Source organism: Acartia tonsa, chromosome 3 (genome assembly GCF_053477335.1).
Source record: "Acartia tonsa isolate MP-2025a chromosome 3, ASM5347733v1, whole genome shotgun sequence".
In the NCBI taxonomy this organism is placed as follows: domain Eukaryota; kingdom Metazoa; phylum Arthropoda; class Copepoda; order Calanoida; family Acartiidae; genus Acartia; species Acartia tonsa.
In genome coordinates, this window is record NC_137262.1 from 35,596,086 (window position 1) to 35,612,655 (window position 16,570).

At 33.1% G+C, this 16,570-nt stretch overlaps 1 protein-coding gene across 1 annotated transcript; it reads right to left on the minus strand.

Annotated features, from left to right (window-relative positions):
- Positions 1-579: 579 nt before the first annotated feature.
- LOC145314013 (saccharopine dehydrogenase-like oxidoreductase) lies at positions 580-14,297 on the minus strand. Its single transcript, XM_080153734.1, has 16 exons — positions 14,184-14,297; positions 13,412-13,516; positions 11,641-11,722; positions 11,032-11,143; positions 9,785-9,853; positions 9,313-9,368; positions 8,789-8,870; positions 8,373-8,443; positions 4,900-4,977; positions 4,499-4,544; positions 3,717-3,811; positions 3,221-3,293; positions 2,797-2,876; positions 1,781-1,847; positions 1,172-1,203; positions 580-889 (listed from the first exon to the last, which is right to left on the minus strand). The coding sequence occupies exons 1-16, from the start codon at positions 14,272-14,274 to the stop codon at positions 775-777; spliced, it is 1,254 nt and encodes a 417-aa protein (XP_080009860.1). The 5' UTR covers positions 14,275-14,297; the 3' UTR covers positions 580-774.
- Positions 14,298-16,570: the final 2,273 nt, after the last annotated feature.

The following is a 16,570-nucleotide window of genomic DNA, read 5'->3' on the forward strand; positions in this document are numbered from 1 at the left end:
CCTGTGGTGGTTTTAAGCTATTTTCTTGGGGGGTAGGACACCCCCAACCCCCCCGTAAAAAAAATTCTGGGGAAACTACTTCACATAAATTATGGGCGCAGCACTAGAATTTTTAAAAAAAATTTTTAAAAATTACCTCATGGGGCAAAGCCCCTAGAGGCTAGGGGCGAAGCCGCTAGTATTTGTATAAATTAACTTATAAACATTTCTTTTTAGTTATCTTTGAGTAAAAGACGACATTTTACATTTAATGTATTTTTAAAACAAATTTTTTTAGAAATCTTTTATGATAAATGTATTTAAAATTTGATATCCTTCAACGAGATTTGGCGTATTAAAGCTCAATAATTCCAGTTTTATTTGCCTCAAAAGGATTAAGGTCCAGGCCAACAAAACAGAGATTAATTTTACAACTTTAAGTTCTGTCTTATTAGATCTCCACGTTATTAACTTACCAAGCATGACAGGATGTCCCAAATTTGAACTCTGTAGTTAATGTTACTGTTTAGAGAGGTGCTTGGAATGAAGGTTATGCAGATATTAAATACATGACAACTAAGTATATAAAACTATTCAAAGTCTTTACTCTTTATTTATTTGTTGAATTACATAAAAAATATAAAATGTATTAATGTTAGACACCACATTTTACAAAAACAACAAACATTTAAAAAAAAAAATTCTAACCTTTTTAAAAATAAAAATAAAATATGTCAAAATCTGAATGAAAAAAGATTTATAAAATAAAACTGGTAAAAAATAAATGCAATTCAATTATCCTTCAATAACAGAAGATTGGAAGGTGACATCGTGTTTGTTGAGCCTGTCAACCAGGGTAGTTTCAGCAAATGCAAACCCAGGAGGATACACGCCTCCAACACCAGGCAATCTAAAAAAGAGAATAGTTTTCATAAAATGAAATAAATAACTATCCTTTCATATACAGACATACAAACCCCCATAGAACGGCAGGAAATTATTTTCAAGTATGGCTTAATAACTGCTGGCTTAAAACCGATTAATACTGCTGGATTAAAACCGGTTCTCAGCCATGATGAAAAATCATGTATAGCATCGCAGTACAAACAATTTTCTATGAATAAATTATTACAAAAATTTTAGACTTTTTTATGTTTAAACTTTAAAACGAGGTTTTAAAAATAAATCTTACTTGTCAGTTTCTTGTAAAACAACTAGACCAGCCTAAAAAAATATCAAATATTTAAGACAAATGAAGCAAATGAAATAACAATTTTTACAGTTACTTTTAAGGCTGACTGAAAAGCGGACACAACGCTAGAAAACACAATTTGTTCGCAGTTAAGAAGGCCTAAATATAATTTGAATTCCCACGAAACCTTCCATTAAAAAAAGTGCAAAAAACACTATATACTCATTTCACATTATTTAATATTGAGTCTTGACCTTTTCAAATAATCTACAGACCTACTTTTATCACTTATAACTATTATGCAAACATACAATGTTTAGCCGTTCTGTACTGAAGTAATAGTAGACTTAAATGATATTATTTTCTAGGAACATTTAACCCATTAACTGACATAATTTGGGACACCTGTCATACTCGGCGAGGGTGAGGTTACAGGTAATAATGAGTAGCTCTCATAAGATAGCGGGACAAGTCATAATGTGCTTGAACATGGAGCTTGAGTTAGCCCTAGTGGTTATACATAAGTGTCTTTACCTCCTCCATGACGACTTAGGTCTAAACCCTTAGAAACTATGACTAATCAATCAAACAATTATTTCTTGACTCTACCTGAACCATACATTCACAGGTTGCTCCATAACCAACATTCTTTCCTTTCACCACGGTTTTAACAGTCCTTAATATTTTCAACTTAGAAAAATCTCATAAAAAATACAAAATAAAGTAACAATCGATATATCATTTCTTGGATGTTGCATCAGATTTTCATGTACTCTAATAATATTACGATCCACCAGCTTTATCCTATCCTCTACCCTTCTAGTGGATGAACAAACTGACCAATAAATTAGTCCCTACTAGCAAGCGAAATTAACGAATAAAAGTTTCCCCTGTAATTACATATCCACGTATATCCTAAATCCATTAAAGTAGCTGACCTCTGTACATGTTTGTTTATGGATTTGAGTATGTGTTCAACAAGATCTCAAACATCATAAATACATGTTTTTCTAATCTATAATACAAAGTAGCTTGATTTCTCTCTGTCTGTCCGACCGTCCGTCCGTCTGAAGCTTAAGATCTCAATAACCACTGAACCGATCGGATTCTACTCTTCAGGGTATATACCCATTGGTCCTGCGGTGGTTTTAAGCTATTTTCTTGGGGGGTGGGACACCCCCAAAAACAAAAAAAATCCTCCCCCCATTTTTTTTTTTACGAATTTTGCAAATTTGTTGTTTAATCGTTTTTTTTTTACGAATTTTGCGAATTCGTTATTTAATCGAGAAAATGTTTTCCTGCTAGGTAGGTGCGAAAATTTGCGACCCGTTCTGCTGGGTAAGTAATAGAAGATGTAATTATACCTCTTGGGGCAAAGCCCCTAGAGGCTAGGGGCGAAGCCGCTAGTATTTTATAAAGCCTAATATTTGTATTTCTTAAGGAAGGATAAAGGGATAGTATCAAATCAAAAGTGAAATATATTCCAATGCCAATGAAGCCCCCCACCGCCTGAATTTCTTTAAAGAAACTAACATAGAAATAAAGATAGAGGAAGGAAGAACCTCAAGAACAACAATAATTTCATCATTATCACTACAATCTTCATAAGATTTGTTGTTGATTACCTGTTTGGAGGTTGATCATGTTCACCTTTGGTGGCCCAACCTTTTCCATAAAGAGTCATCTCAAAATTTGTATTATCTGCCTTTAAATACATGTTAAGTTACGTTCATTTGTCATGAAATGTATAGCACAAGTATGTATTTTAGACTTGACAAAGGCATTTGATCATATGCTAACAGCATTTGATTTAGGGTAATCTGAATCTTAGTATGTTGTACTAGTAGATATTAGAGGGGATGTTAGTTAATATAATAATACCTTAAAAAACAAGCATAGGTAATTTGTTTTGGTTTATATCTAACTATGAATTTTAGACTTGACAAAGGCGTTTAATCGTATGCTATTAGAATTCGTTAATTGGAAATCTACCTTTCAGTACGCAGATATTAGAGGAGATTGATATAATAAATATTATTAGAAGCTTACCTTCTCTTTTGGCACACCCTGTTTGCTAACAGCTCCCATGGAAAAGAATTTGGGATGATTCTCTAGCAAGGATCTGCAAAATAAATATCTGTAAACTCTATTTCATAGTGCTCTTAAAATGCAATGTTGAGTTCCTTTTTACTAAAGGGTAATTAACTCATCACATTTTAATAAGTGTGGTGTTTTTAATGGTTATAAAGAAAAAGATTTGAGATTTTACAGTAATAAAGTATATATCCCTAGTCGACAAGCCAAATAAATCAAAAATTATTAATTATTTTTTTTTTTTTTGGGGGGGGGGCAGATATAAAGGTCATCATTACTACCATGTGTTGCCCCAAAATTAATTCAGTTGTTGGGCACAGCTGGAAATAATACCTAATTTTATCATCTCTTTTTTTAATCTTGATTTTAAAAATCTTATTAATTTACATAGTTGTGTTTCTTTGTGTACTTTTAAGTTTTATCATAATTGGATTTGGGATATACAATGTACCTGCCAAACTTGTTTGATGCCAGGAGACTGAAGATCATCCCCACAAACATGGTCAGGAAACAATTCCACCAGGACATCAGTGCATAACATTGGATCTGAAACAACAAAATTACCTCTTGGGAACTTCGGGTAATGCGCTACATCGCCCAGGGTGTTAGGTAAGGAAACACCCAAGACAACTCTTTAAATGCACGTTTCTGTCTGGTAGTACTAACTATGCATGGTAAACAGTAGTGCCTGTTTTCAGCCAAGGCATCCCCCCTAAGCCAACTATTAATATCACGCATCTGACATAGCAGCAATAGAAATCATGTTTAACGTCTTTAGTTTTGACACGGTGTTGAGTAGTGAAAGGGCGGGGGTTGGGTGTCAGGAAAATAATCTAAAACCACCCTAAAAAATTAATAAAGCTTCTCAGAGAAGTATAACCAATTCCGTCAGTATCTTTCGAGATCTTTAGCTTTAGACAAAAAAAAAAACTTACTACTTTATCCTATTATATAAAGTAGTAAGCGTTTTTTGTCTGTCCCGAAGGATCTTGCTAACCTCTGAACCGATATTGTTCTCATTTACAGTGAAGCTTCTTATAGGTCCTGGGAAGGTTTTAAACTATTTTTCGAAAGGGTGTCTTCACCCCCCTCTCTCCCAAAAAATATTTTTTATAACTCTTTTGAAACTCAAATCTAAAATAGGATGAAGTCGACTTTTCCTTCTCCTACCAGTGCAGTTCCCCTAGAGGCTTCTAGGGGCGTAGCCGCTAGTATTATAAAAAGTATATGAACCTGTGTTGGCTTTTCATCTTTTTCATGGAAGAATCCTCTTTGTGTCCTAAGAAAAATAAGGAATAGTTCCATGGAATGCATTTACCTACTGAGTTAATGTAACTAAAATAGTAATTCTTTAAATGGTTCTGAAGAATATTATAATTATAAGGCTAGCTAAGACGATAGGGGATATGAAAAAAAGAAATAATCACAATTAAAATGGTCGAAATGCATTAAAAACACATTTTTAAGTTGAATATGTCATTGGCAGTATTGACAGTTTGAAATCTACATAAATGTGAAAATTTATGACCACTAAACAAACATATACGTTGTAACTTTGTCCTTTTTTCTAAAATATTGCTGCGCTAAATATTGATATTTTCATCCTTGTTTTAGGTTAGGAAGTTATTGTGTACCTCATCATTACAGATCTATCAGATCCCAGGAAAGGCATGGCATATGACTCCTTCTCATTGCAATAGAACAGATTACCCCTGAAAAATTTTTTTAATATTTGAGAGATAAAAGTTATCTTTATTAATGAAAGCCTTATTCATACTTGTGGGTATGTCTCAAAGACCATTTATTGAGAGTTGCAAAGATTAAATAGATAGTAGAAATACTCACCCCTCCCCCCCCTTCTCCATTAATATTTAGAATATATTCTGTCATCACAGGCTTTAGTAATGTCTAAAGTACATAAATAAAACATGCTTATAAAATTCAATATTATAAAAATTATGAGCAAAGATAGGCCTTACTTTAAACTAACTAAACCTGGGTTTTAAGAACAAGGGGGGGGGGGGAAGTTCTGACACTTTTGCGTAAACAGTGATTATAGGCTTTGTCTTTGAAGATAATGGATAGGTTATTTGGCAAAAAAGTTTCCTTTTGGGATGTAGTTTTCCTATTTTCAAAAAAATTTTGGATTCGGCCTCCAGGTTCCGGTACTCCAGGCCTCCAGGTGGATTCTGGACAGGTAAAAAAAAAAATTCAAGATAGAACAAAACTTATTTAACAAAAGTTGGTACTTTATGGATGGTATGATCTAATTTGAAGAAAATTTTGAAATCGGGCTCCAGGTTCTGGTACTGCAGGCCTCCAGGTGGATCCTGGACAGGTAAAAATTGAAAATTTTTAATTTTAAAGTTAGAACAAAACTTATTTAACAAAAGTTGGTACTTTATGGATGGTTTGAACTAATTTGAAGAAATTTTTGGATTCGGCCTCCAGGTTCCGGTACTCCAGGCCTCCAGGTGGATTCTGGACAGGTAAAAATTGAAAATTCAAGATAGAACAAAACTTATTTAACAAAAGTTTGTACTTTATGGATGGTATGAACTAATTTGAAGAAATTTTTGAAATCGGGCTCCAGGTTCAGGTGCTGCAGGCCTCCAGGTGGATCCTGGACAGGTAAAAATTGAAAATTTTTACTTTAAAAGTTAGAACAAAACTTATTTAACAAAAGTTGCTACTTTATGGATGGTATGATCTAATTTCAAGAAATTTTGAAATCGGGCTCCAGGTTCTGGTACTGCAGGCCTCCAGGTGGATCCTGGACAGGTAAAAATTGAAAATTTTTAATCTAAAAGTTAGAACAAAACTTATTTAACAAAAGTGGCTTCTTTATAGATGGTTTGAACTAATTTGAAGAAAATTTTGAAATCGGGCTCCAGGTTCAGGTACTGCAGGCCTCCAGGTGGATCCTGGACAGGTAAAAACTGAATTTTTTTACTTCAAAAGTTAGAACAAAACTTATTTGACAAAAGTGGCTTCTTTATAGATAGTATTAACTAATTTGAAGAAAAATTTTGAAATCGGGCTCCAGCTTTAGGTACTGCAGGCCTTCAGGTGGATCCTGGACAGGTAAAAACTGAAATTTTTACTTTAAAAGTTAAAACAAACTTATTTAACAAAAGTGGCTTCCTTATAGATGGTATTAACTAATCTGAAAAAAATTTTGAAATCGGGCTCCAGGTTCAGGTAAAAATTTCAATTTTTACTTTAAAAGTTAGAACAAAACTTATTTAACAAAAGTGGCTTCTTTATAGATGGTAGGAAGTAATTTGAAGAAAATTTTGAAATCGGGCGCCAGGTTCAGGTACTGCAGGCCTCCAGGTGGATCCTGGACAGGTAAAAATAAAAAACTTTTACTTTAAAAGTTAAAAAAAAAACTTATTTGACAAAGGTGGCTTCTTTAAAGATGGTAGGAAGTAATTTGAAGAAAATTTTGAAATTTCAAAATTTTCTTTAAATTAGTTAATACCATCCATAAAGTATCAACTTTTGTAAAATAAGTTTTGATCTAACTTTTAAAGTGAAAAAATTCAATTTTTACATGTCCAGGATCTACCTGGAGGCCTGCAGTACCTGAACCTGGAGCCCAATTTCAAATTTTTCTTTAAAGTATTTAATACCATCCATAAAGTATCAACTTTTGTTCAATAAGTTTTGTTCTAACTTTAATAGAAAAAAATTTTAGTTTTTACCTGTCCAGGATCCACCTGGAGGCCTGCAGTACCTGAACCTGGAGCCCGATTTCAAAATTTTCTTCAAATTACTTCCTACCATCCATAAAGAAGCCACTTTTGTTAAATAAGTTTTGTTCTAACTTTTAAAGTAAAGAATTTCAATTTTTACCTGTCCAGGATCTACCTGGAGGCCAGCAGTACCTGAACCTGAAGCCCGATTTCAAAATTTTCTTCAAATTACTTCCTACCATCTATAAAGAAGCCACTTTTTTTAAATAAGTTTTTTTCTAACTTTTAAAGTAAAAAATTACTGTTTATCTGTCCAGGATCCACCTGGAGGCCTGCAGTACCTGAACCTGGAGCTCGATTTCAAAATTTTCTTTAGATTAGTTAAAACCATCTATAAAGAAGCCACTTATGTAAAAATAAGTTTTGTTTTAACTTTTAAAGTAAAAATTTTTTACTTTTACCTGTCAAGGATCCACCTGGAGGCCTGCAGCACCTGAACCTGGAGCCCGATATCAAAATTTTCTTCAGATTAGTTAATACCATCTATAAAGAAGCCACTTTTGTAAAAATAAGTTTTGTTCTAACTTTTAAAGTAAAGAATTTCAATTTTTACCTGTCCAGGATCTACCTGGAGGCCTGCAGTACCTGAACCTGAAGCCCGATTTCAAAATTTTCTTCAAATTAGTTCATACCATCCATAAAGAAGCCACTTTTGTTAAATAAGTTTTGTTCTAACTTTTAAATTAAAAATTTTCAATTTTTACCTGTCCAGGATCCACTTGGAGGCCTGCAGCACCTGAACCTGGAGCCTGATTTCAAAATTTTCTTCAAATTAGTTCATACCATTCATAAAGAAGCCACTTTTGTTAAATAAGTTTTGTTCTAACTTTTAAAGTAAAATTTTTTAATTTTTACATGTCCAGGATCCACCTGGAGGCCTGCAGCATCTGAACCTGGAGCCCGATTTCAAAATTTTCTTCAGATTAGTTATTACCATCTATAAAGAAGCCACTTTTGTTAAATAAGTTTTGTTCTAACTTTAAAATTAAAAATTTTCAATTTTTACCTGTCCAGGATCCACCTGGAGGCCTGCAGTACCAGAACCTGGAGCCCGATTTCAAAAATTTCTTCAAATTAGTTCATACCATCCATAAAGTACAAACTTTTGTTGAATAAGTTTTGTTCTATCTTGAATTTTCAATTTTTACCTGTCCAGAATCCACCTGGAGGCCTGGAGTACCAGAACCTGGAGGCCGAATCCAAAATTTTTTTAAAAATAGGAAAACTACATCCCAAAAGAAAACTTTTTTGCCAAATAACCTATCCATTATCTCCAAAGACAAAGCCTATAATCACTGTTTACGCAAAAGTGTCAGAACTTCCCCCCCCCCCTTATTACAAATATTAACCTGGGTTTTAATTTGTATTTAGCAGATGGCAGTCTATCCGGATACAGAGCCCGCCTGATTCCAACAAGATCCTAATACAAATTATTTTCAAATTCAATAGAATATGACATTAAAATCCGAAATTTCAATTAGCTAGCCTGTAAAATAAGTTAGTTGTCCAATATAAATTAATTCTGGATAGAAATTTTGTCTCTATGTATTTTAATTTATGTATGTATTACTACCAGTAAGATCTCATTTAACATTTGACTAATGATTTGACTAAAGGTGCCACATTCTTCAGTTGAGTAGGTAAGCACTAAGCAATGGTCATTTGATTTGTGGGTTTTTGAATCCGAGAAAAAGTCTATTTCCACCCCAAAAGATATATAAATCTAACTACCTAAAAAAGTTAAAAATCTTTGTTTAAAACTTACCTTTGAGTTAGCAAATCCATGGATAGCACTCTGCCAAGTACCAAAATTAATGGCCGCTCCAGGTATATTTGGAATGCTCACACTGAACAAAATTTTCAAAAATAATTAACAATGCACTTAATCTTATATTTTTAGAAAAAAATAGCTTATCTGTAGATTAATATAATGGGATGGCACGACATTTTACTGATAGCTGCAGCTACAGATTGTCTTATAAATTGCATTTTGCTGACTTATTGACGGTAAGTATACCCTTCTTAAATGAACTGCGAATAAAGCTGCAGCGCCCAGAGTTTATGAGTAATGCGTATACACTATACATACTTTCAGTGCACGACCTTTTTTTGAAAGTCAAACATAAGTATGGTGATGAGTTGAGCCTGCTTTGTGACAAGGCATTAACCACAAGTCTAACTATTTTTGGTATAGATATGAAACGATTGTGCCGAGATTCAAACCCATAACCTCTCACAACGAATAGCAGATGCGCTGCGAGTTTTTAATGTTGTGGAAAAAAATCTTACTCCAGAAAAGTTTCTACACTATTGACATCTCCCTTCATCTCTTTCTTAACACAAACCTAAACATACACAAATGAGTTTGGCTTTCAATCTGATTCATTTTCGCTGGTCTAGGCCTATAATTTTTAATCAGTCATTTTACTGGTTTGTTTGTTTGTCAAAATTTTCTAATTTCATTTATGTAAACCATATTATCCCTTAGGTATATAGGTCAAAATTATTGCTAGAAAAATTATACACTGGTACACTGTAAAGACCAATTATAAATCAACAAATCTAGGGAGGGAGGGGAGGAAAATGGACTCAAAATCATGCTATAAAATTCATAGCATACTTGATTTTTAAAATAATTATTTGATTTAAGATTGGTCTACCAGCACCAGAGATAATTTTCTGTAAAATTATTCAGCGTGTACATTTATTTGAAGTCCATCCCTAAAGATCCCTGGGAAATACAACTTCTATAATGTTCTACCTGGCCCATATCTGCTGGAATAGAATCAAAGCCACAAGCTCCAACTACGTATACACCATTCTCAACTGCCTTTAATAAAGAAAGTAAATATTCAATTAAAGATCGATGTTCTGATAAATTGTAGGTATTAAATAATAGGTTTAGATCTTTAAAATTTTTTTTGTCAGTACTGAAAAGGTGAAACTTGAAAGATAACAGTAAGACAAAGGTTATTCAATTAAAGGTGTTGGTTGTCTGTCTGCTTTAAAATGCTATGAGGCCACAAAAAATGTAATCAGTTTGCTTAAACAATAAACAAAATGGTATAAACACCCGTATAACCCCCCCCCCCCTTCCCACTGTCGTAATATCATGATAATGTATTATGATGAAAAACAAAAACACAATACCTACCTACCGAAACTCTAAAACATCAATTACCAAATTTGACCAATAGTAACATAGTATAGGTATTGAAAATCCAACCAAATTATTTGTTAGAAAGTGTACATACATTTTTGTAAGGTTAATATATCATCTTTTATGTCCACTAATAATCAGGGAGTAAGGGAGGGGACAATGGATCGAATATTCAATTTTTAAGTACTCTCAGACTTTGGGGACTGGCTTAAAGGGAATGTGCACGAATACAGCAGATTCTTACTGATTTTGGGGACTTGCGCATCAATGCCCCGCTAACTAGCTGAGCTAGTTTTGAATATGCAGACAGAAAAGTTTACAATTTATCGCTGGTTTTAACAAATATTTTTTCCCAAGAAAATGTCTTTTCATGTATAGAAACTCTACTGTGATATTTATGTATTAAATAATCTAAGAACCGCTTGAATTTTGGGGTCAGTTATAAATATATTAGAAGGGTTGAGGGTGGTTTCAACAAGATTTTTCTAGTGATTAATTACAGAATGTTTACTACATTGTGATGTGTTGATAATTTAATTTTCAAGTAAATGATTTTTTTCTTAGAACTAATTTTGTTCTAAATTAGGTTACCATGATCCCCTTACAATTTTGGTAAAATTTTCTTGAAAAATCTGGTTTTCGTTGCTTTTCAGCGAACCCTCTTAAATTGAATTAATTGCCCATTGTCCCCTCCCTTACTCCCTGACTAATAATTGATTAATTTCTTAGGATAAAACTATTATTAGTGGCAATTATTTGTTCAAAATTTTCATCATTTGTATTCTAGAAAGTTAGACATATCATTGTGTCTGATTGACCATCTACGGTAATAGATCCATTAAGTCTACCTTGGCATGGTAATTGAGCTGCATTTTCTCCAGATACCCTGGTTCTCCACTAATATCAATATGGTGGGCTCCATTCTCTACACAAGCTTCAACTACCATTTCTCCAAAGAATCTAATATTAATGTATTCAATTTAGACCAATTTCTCACCTTAATTATTATTTCTCAACATATTTTTAATTATATCCGATAAATAATTGTCTTTTTGAGCAAAATTTCAAATCGACACACATCCTGCTACTTGGCACCAGGGAGGGAGGGGATATTGGACAATTTATTACACTAATCCCAGAAGTTTTGTAATATCGGTTTCTTATTAGTTGTCTTAAAAAATTTTGTACTTTATTGATTGGTTGATTCATTAAGTTTAGTTTCAACTGTTTCAACCATTTTATTGTTATTTTGTGTATCATCAATGGGGATGTACATGAATTTATTCGCCATTGTTTTGGATCCCTGACTTTTTAGGAATCCACTTTTTTGGGGGGTCCCAAAGACGAGAAAGCATTAAAAAAATTGGATTGACTTGGTAGAAGAAGTGAAATCTATATGCTAGACACTTTGAGTCAATTCATCAATAAATCTATCATCCAAATATTATAATTATAACCTGTATGGACCAACACAGTTAAGAACAACTTTAGACTGTCTCGCCATCAATGCCAGGGACTCAGTGTCAGAACAATCACATACTAAACAAGAATAATAATATCAGTGCCAGGAACTTGGTGATGGAACAATCACATTCTAAACAAGGATGATAACATCAGTGCTAAGGACTCAGTGTCAGAACAATCACATACTAATCAAGGATGAGAACATCAGTGGTAGAGACTCAGTGTCAGAACAATCACATACTAAACAAGGATGATAACATCAGTGCTAGGGACTCAGTGTCAGAACATACAGTAAATACAGAGTACTAAGTAAGGGGGGGGGGGGGAAGTTTTGACACATTTGCGTAAACAGGGAGTATAGGCTTTATCTTTGGACTGAGAGAATAGGTTATTAGGGATAAAATCATTCTTATATGATGAATTTTCCCAAGTTTTACGATTTTTTGGATAGGCCTCCAGGTTCCGGAGCTCCAGGCCTCCAGGTCCTCTCTGTACAGGTAAAAATTAAAAAAATATTTTTTTTTTTTAAGAGTTAGAAGTCAACCTATGAAACAAAATATGCATATTTTTGAATGTTATTCACATATTTGAAGAAAAAAACGCATATTTTGTTTTATAAGTTGACTTCTAACTCTTCAAAAAAAAATTTTTTTTATTTTTACCTGTACAGAGAGGACCTGGAGGCCTGGAGCTCCGGAACCTGGAGGCCTATCCAAAAAAATCTTAAAACTTGGGAAAATTCATCATATAAGAATGATTTTATCCCTAATAACCTATACTCTCAGTCCAAAGATAAAGCCTATACTCCCTGTTTACGCAAATGTGTCAAAACTTCCCCCCCCCCTTAATGTCATGGGGCTGTCTTTTCGACCACGTAACAATCAGTAAGACTGAAGAAATATTTTGTTTCAGAAGCGGCAAAATCACTATAGGTATCCTAAAGTAATAAAAGATCTCATGTCTAGGGACGGTTTTAGGCCATTTCAAATACAAATGCTTTAATACCATTTTGATTATTTTACAATCAACTAAATGTTTATTAATTTATAAAGAAATGTACCTACAAAACTTCAAACAAAAATATTTACACAAAATATCAAGAAACGTGAGTTTTGTTTATATGAATTTAATTATTCATAATGCATTATTATGCATATATTCTAATTTTAATCCTTATTTAGAGAAAACTTACAGTTCAAATAGGAAATTAAATTTGCCTAAATGATTAATATAAATATTTAATTTCGTTTGTACAGTATTTGTAAGTAGAAAATAATATGTTATGTTTTTTCAATGGCATGTATCACACATTTTAAGTTCAGTAAAGGTTTTGAATAAAAGAATTTAAGATTCTTTTTGGCTGTAGCTTAAGACTTTTTAACCGATTGATTTCTCCATTTTAGGTAAGCTTTACAAGGGTCCTAGATTTTTAGTTTTTGATATACGCCTCAGGATGGTTATTTTTCTATCCTTTCCTTACTCTTGGAATAAGAAACCTCTTGATACTAAGTGCGCAGCCGCTAGTCTTAAATTTTATAAAAAAAAAGTAAGGTTATTTATGTTTGTCCGTAGAGATCTGACTGAACAATTAGGTACCTAACTGATTGACATTTAAGAAATCTTCACATAAGTCCAAACTGTGTTGGACTTCTTTGTTTTCTAATATGAATCATAAGGTGATTTATCTCCCCTCCCTGCTCCTTCGAATGCAGAGCCCCTATCTGCGACGGATGTAGCCACTTGTGCAGTAAATAAAATTCTTACTAATTTTAGGAGTCTCTTTAAGATCAGCAGCCACGGTTTCTGAGGCATTTTTAAGAACCTGCAGCAGTTTACTTTCATTTCTTCCAGCCACGGCCCAGCTTAATCCTTAAAATTAAAAAAAATCCAATTCTTAAAAATCTTTAAAAATCCTAGGTATCTATTTTAATCTTTGCATGATGATTCTTAAAACAGTTAGGTAAATTTTAGAAAGCGTAGCAACCAGAAAGTCTTTTTGTCCAGATGATTTTTCGTTCACACTTCTAGTTAGAGTTAAATATAAATCGTTGTTTTTAAAAACTCTTTATTTCTTAATGTTTAATTTATTTATCTGAATATATGTCTGATCTTTTGAGCTTTAATTTATTGGATGTTGTCATCCTTGTTTTTTATTTATATCCAGCCATAATCTATAATTAAAACATAGAATTGCTTAAAAACTAATAGAGCTACTCAATGAAAATAGTATTATAAGTAATGTATTGAGTATATCTGACTATACTTGTCTGTATCGTTTTACCGAGATCCTTCAGTACACACAGACCGACAAACATCCTATTACTTTTACTTGTCGATTACATCAGGATCCAAAGGGATAAGACAATAACCGAAAGAATAGGTTGAAACGTTTGAACACTCAAATTAATGCCCCAACCAAACCAAAATTTTAAAAATGCCGAAAAATAATTAAGCCAACGAATAATACAACGTATTTTAAAACTGATGTAATAAACAGCATAATGTCCCCTCCCCCTCTCTCCATGGGATTGCATACCATGTTCTATAGCCGCTCTGTGTACAAATTCTACCACATATTGGCCGGTGAAGCCGCTGGCACCATATATGACCAAGTCGTACCTATTCATTCTTCTGAAATTTTAAAAGCTTGATGTCAAACATATTTATTTATTACTCTAGTTTACGCCATAAGAGGCACATGAGAGAAAGAAGTTGGGGTTAAGTCAACCCTCCCATTTCGATTTTAGTTTCAAAAAGAATCAAATATAAAACGTTTTTTTTTAAAGGGGGGGGGGGAGTATTTTTTTTAAGGGGCAATTTCAAAAGTTGAAAAACTACCCCTGGACCTTCAGTGTTTTAGGAATCATCGTTCTTAGTTTTAAATCGATAGGACATTTCTAACTTTCCTATATTGACATTTAGAGCTAACCATTACAGACAGACGGACCTATCTGTATTGTATAAAATCTTGTTTACAATAAAATTTTTTGGTGATACAGGCTAATTTCAATACGGACTCTTTCAACTTTCGGTAAATTGCAAACTAATTTCAGAAAACAGCTTAAAACATCAGGGAGGGAGGGAGAGACATTGGTCTGTAAATTATCATGGTATCCATAAAATAATCTCACTGGCTTAAATCAATGGTTATCATTGAGGTGAGGATGTACATCAAATTATCGTCCATTGTCCTATTACCGTGATGTATTAATGATAATTGCATTTTTTTTTTGGAAATTTCAGAATTTTTTGAATGTTTTTATATGGTTTGCTTTGTATATGCTTGGGTTGAAAATCCGATTTCAAATCCGAAATCCACCCAATTTTTAGACCCCGAATCCAAATCCGCAATCCAAATTAACCCTAGAATATGCATTGCATCTTCACCTCATATTATATCAATCATGATATGAAGCGATGATTTTAACTAAGACTATCACGCACATACAAGCCACCTAGGCTGCTACACAAATGGATATATGATATACGTGGAGATATACGTGGACAAGGGAAAATTTGTTATCAATATAGCTTTTTTATATGGACCTCATTTATTGGTCAGTTTGAAATCAGGTACAACATCCAAGTAATAATGTATCGATTGGTACACACGGGCTAACCAGACTCAAGCCTTTTCAAATAAAATTTCTGTTTACAGCTTATAGTTGCTGCGCCACTTATTGCCAAAATTGTTCTGAAATAAACGTGATTGTTTATAAATAGTTAAAACAATGAAAATTACAGGGATCTAAAGGTATAAGACAATGACCAAATAAATTGATGTACATCCCAAATGATGACATACAAAATTAATCCTTCTGTAGATTAAAATAAGTGGTTGAAAATTTTGAACACTCAACCTAATAAACTAACCAATCAAACTTCAGTAAAAGTCCCCAAAGTTGTTAAGCCAACGAATAAGAAAACGTTATTGAAATACTTTGGGGACTAGTGTAATAAACAGCCCATTGTCACCTCTCTATATCTCTGGAAAATTAAGATAAACTGAGTACAGAAAATAATGATAAGAAAATCATCTTCACATCATTATTATTATTATATTCTTATCAAGCTTCTAGAATATATTTGTATAACTTAATTACTAATATTTGTATAGAGGGAACGGCCATTCTTGTACAAATCTCGCAATCAAGGTATATTAACACAGCTTAAAAATAACATCAAAGAAAATGGCTTTTAGTTGTGAAAAATAATAAAAAGGCAGACAGCAAAAAATTGATACATATATACATAGATACTCAGAAATGGCTACGTCCCCAACCTCCTTTGTTTAATAGAATTTTGAAATGGAAAGAATAATAATTGAGGGAGGATTATTGAAAACCACTCCCCTACCTAACCGCACAAACGAGAAAATACTAAATAACCCAAGGCAAACTTCCCTGAAAATTGTGACACAAACTGACCTGCAATTTACGAGATCTTAGAGGACATATGCTTTATCCTGTTGCTTTATCAAATATGGTAGATATTATTTATTTCAAGTGTATCTTGTAAAATCTCTTTTCAGCTTTTTAGTTTTATCTTTGATTACGAGAGGTCTCTTCTTGAACCACTCCTTTTTAGAAGTACAATCGTTTCTGCTTTGCTTGAAATATGTGGGTACGCCCTTAGAAGCCACTAGGGGCACTTGATGTGGAAGGGGGGATAGACCATCCCCCCCCCCCATTAAAATTTAAGTTTTAATAAGAAAAAAACCTTTCCTGGAACTATTAGAAGATTTATTGTAAAGGAGAACTATTATCAGTCCAAAGGTTTGCGAGATTCTTCTATACACACACACTGATAGACATTACGTTAATTTTAAATAAGAAAATAACGAATATGACCAAAGAGTGGCAGATACAATAAAGTAGTAGGATGCTTTGTTGAAAAGCACGGCAAAATTCAAAAAAAAACTTT